Source organism: Lynx canadensis, chromosome D1, assembly GCF_007474595.2.
Source record: "Lynx canadensis isolate LIC74 chromosome D1, mLynCan4.pri.v2, whole genome shotgun sequence".
Taxonomy (NCBI): domain Eukaryota; kingdom Metazoa; phylum Chordata; class Mammalia; order Carnivora; family Felidae; genus Lynx; species Lynx canadensis.
Window position 1 is genome coordinate 60956273 of NC_044312.2, and position 2319 is coordinate 60958591.

At 41.3% G+C, this 2319-nt stretch overlaps 1 protein-coding gene across 1 annotated transcript; it reads left to right on the forward strand.

Moving 5' to 3' along the window:
• Positions 1 to 421: 421 nt before the first annotated feature.
• LOC115526256 (olfactory receptor 51A7-like) lies at positions 422 to 1342 on the forward strand. Its single transcript, XM_030333715.1, has one exon. It carries the CDS (start codon positions 422 to 424, stop codon positions 1340 to 1342), a length of 921 nt encoding a protein of 306 aa, XP_030189575.1.
• Positions 1343 to 2319: the final 977 nt, after the last annotated feature.

Consider the following 2319-nt stretch of genomic DNA (forward strand, 5'->3'; position numbering starts at 1 on the left):
AGAACCTATTTAAATCGACTCTGTATTTTTCTTTATATAGAAAAAGTTACATTATTGCTTGATACCTAAGGATGAGCTATACTTAATTTAACTGACAACTGAACTTAACTGTGTTCAGTACACACAACTAAGAGAATTTGTTGTTGATGTTATTTATCTACCAGGAGCATATAAATGAGAGACCTGGGGCGCCTGGGTGGCGCAGTCGGTTAAGCGTCCGACTTCAGCCAGGTCGCGATCTCGCGGTCCGTGAGTTCGAGCCCCGCGTCAGGCTCTGGGCTGATGGCTCGGAGCCTGGAGCCTGTTTCCGATTCTGTGTCTCCCTCTCTCTCTGCCCCTCCCCCATTCATGCTCTGTCTCTCTCTGTCCCAAAAATAAAATAAATAAATAAATAAATAAATAAATGAGAGACCTATTTGTGATGTTTTCTCTTAATACCTCAGAAGTTGAAATCTCCACCTTCCTGTTGGTTGGGATCCCAGGGTTTGAGAGTGTACACATTTGGATCTCCATCCCCATCTGCTTTATGTACCTCCTGGCCATCCTGGGCAACTGCACCACCCTGTTTGTCATCAGGACAGAGTCTTCCCTGCATGAGCCTATGTACTATTTCCTCTCCATGCTGGCCCTATCTGACCTGGGCTTGTCTTTCTCTTCTCTTCCCTCTATGCTGAGGATCTTCTTGTTCAATACCATGGAGATTTCTGCTGATGCATGTATTGCCCAGGAATTTTTCATCCATGGATTCACAGGCATGGAATCCTCAATGCTCTTGATCATGTCCTTTGATTGCTTTCCAGCCATTTGCAACCCTCTGAGGTATAATTCCATTCTTACCAGCTCCAGAATTTTGCATCGTGGGCTGATATTTGATATTAAAAGCATTCTACTAGTTCTTCCTCTTCCTTTCACTTTAAATAGACTCAGATACTGTAATAAACACCTGCTCTCACACTCCTACTGTCTCCACCAGGATGTCATGAAACTGGCCTGCTCTGACAATAGGGTTAACTTTTACTATGGTCTGTTTGTCGCACTCTGCATGATGTCAGACAGTGCTTTCATTGCTGTTTCCTATGTGTTCAACAAGACTGTATTGGGTATTGCATCCCATGGGGAGCAACTTAAAGCTCTTAATACCTGCGTGTCCCACATCTGTGCTGTGCTCATCTTCTTTGTGCCCATCATCACCTTGGCTACCATACATCACTTTGCCAAGCATAAATCCCCTTTGGCTATGATTCTGATAGCTGATGCATTCTTGTTGGTACCACCTTTGATGAATCCCATTGTGTATTGTGTAAAAAGTTGGCAGATTAGAGTAAAAGTCCTGGAAAACTGAGTCTAAAGTCTAATGATGGGGCAGAGGTAGAAGTTCCATTTTCTCTACAATAAATTGTCTTAGGAGCAGGGCAATATTTCTTCCAAAGAGGAGATATTTCCTTTTACGTCATAGCCCTTAAGTGATATTAATTAATTAATCAATTAATAAATCCCTAAAGGGGACCTAATATACCACAGCAAATCTGCTTTTAGGAAAGAGGAGGCCTGCATTTCATAGAGTATGTAGGAATGCTTTTGTTATTGCTTGGGGGATTGATGGCATCTATCCTCAGGTATGAATTATGAGCAAGAATCCAGAGGAGCTTCTAAGGAGGAAGTATGATCAGTGGCCCTAAACTGTGGTGGGTGGAACTCTGCAAGGTTTTGGAGCAACTTAGCATCTTCATATTTGCTTCCCTTATTTAATTCCTTTTTTGTGATTTACATTAAGCCCTTTATAATGTGTCTAAGTTGGCTTAAGTATGTTTTTTCCTTGCTACTTAAAGTGTGGTCGAATGTTCAGTGGCAGCAGTTTCACCTGGAAAGTAACTAGCTGCAAGCCTATTAAGTCAGAATCTGCATTTTAGCAAGATCTTAGATGATTTGTATGAACATTAATGTTTGAGTTGAAAAAAAAAAACCTTTTTGGGGCAATGTTAAAAGGGAACCTAGAGAGTATGTCTTCTGCTGAAGCCAAATTGGGGAAATTGTAGGAGGAAATTATAGGTGGTCATTGGCATTTGGCAACATTTGTAGTAAAGCAAGGGCTGAGTCCTTGGAGCACAGTGGACGGAGACCCAGAGACATCTCCAACATCATACATATGTCTTTCTTATGGACTACATTGTGAATTTCTACAACGAAAGAGTTGTGAGTTATTCAACTTTAGAAGTATCCTCACAATAAAATTCCTTGTTCATAGTATGCACTTGGTGGATGTGTATCAATTTGAACTGAAAGAATAGTTCAAAGTTTTGCTGGGGTGGGAATTCAGGG

Bases quoted from the DNA above. Each gene is read 5' to 3' on its own strand.
- LOC115526256 (XM_030333715.1), top strand. From the start codon at position 422: ATGTTTTCTCTTAATACCTCAGAAGTTGAAATCTCCACCTTCCTGTTG.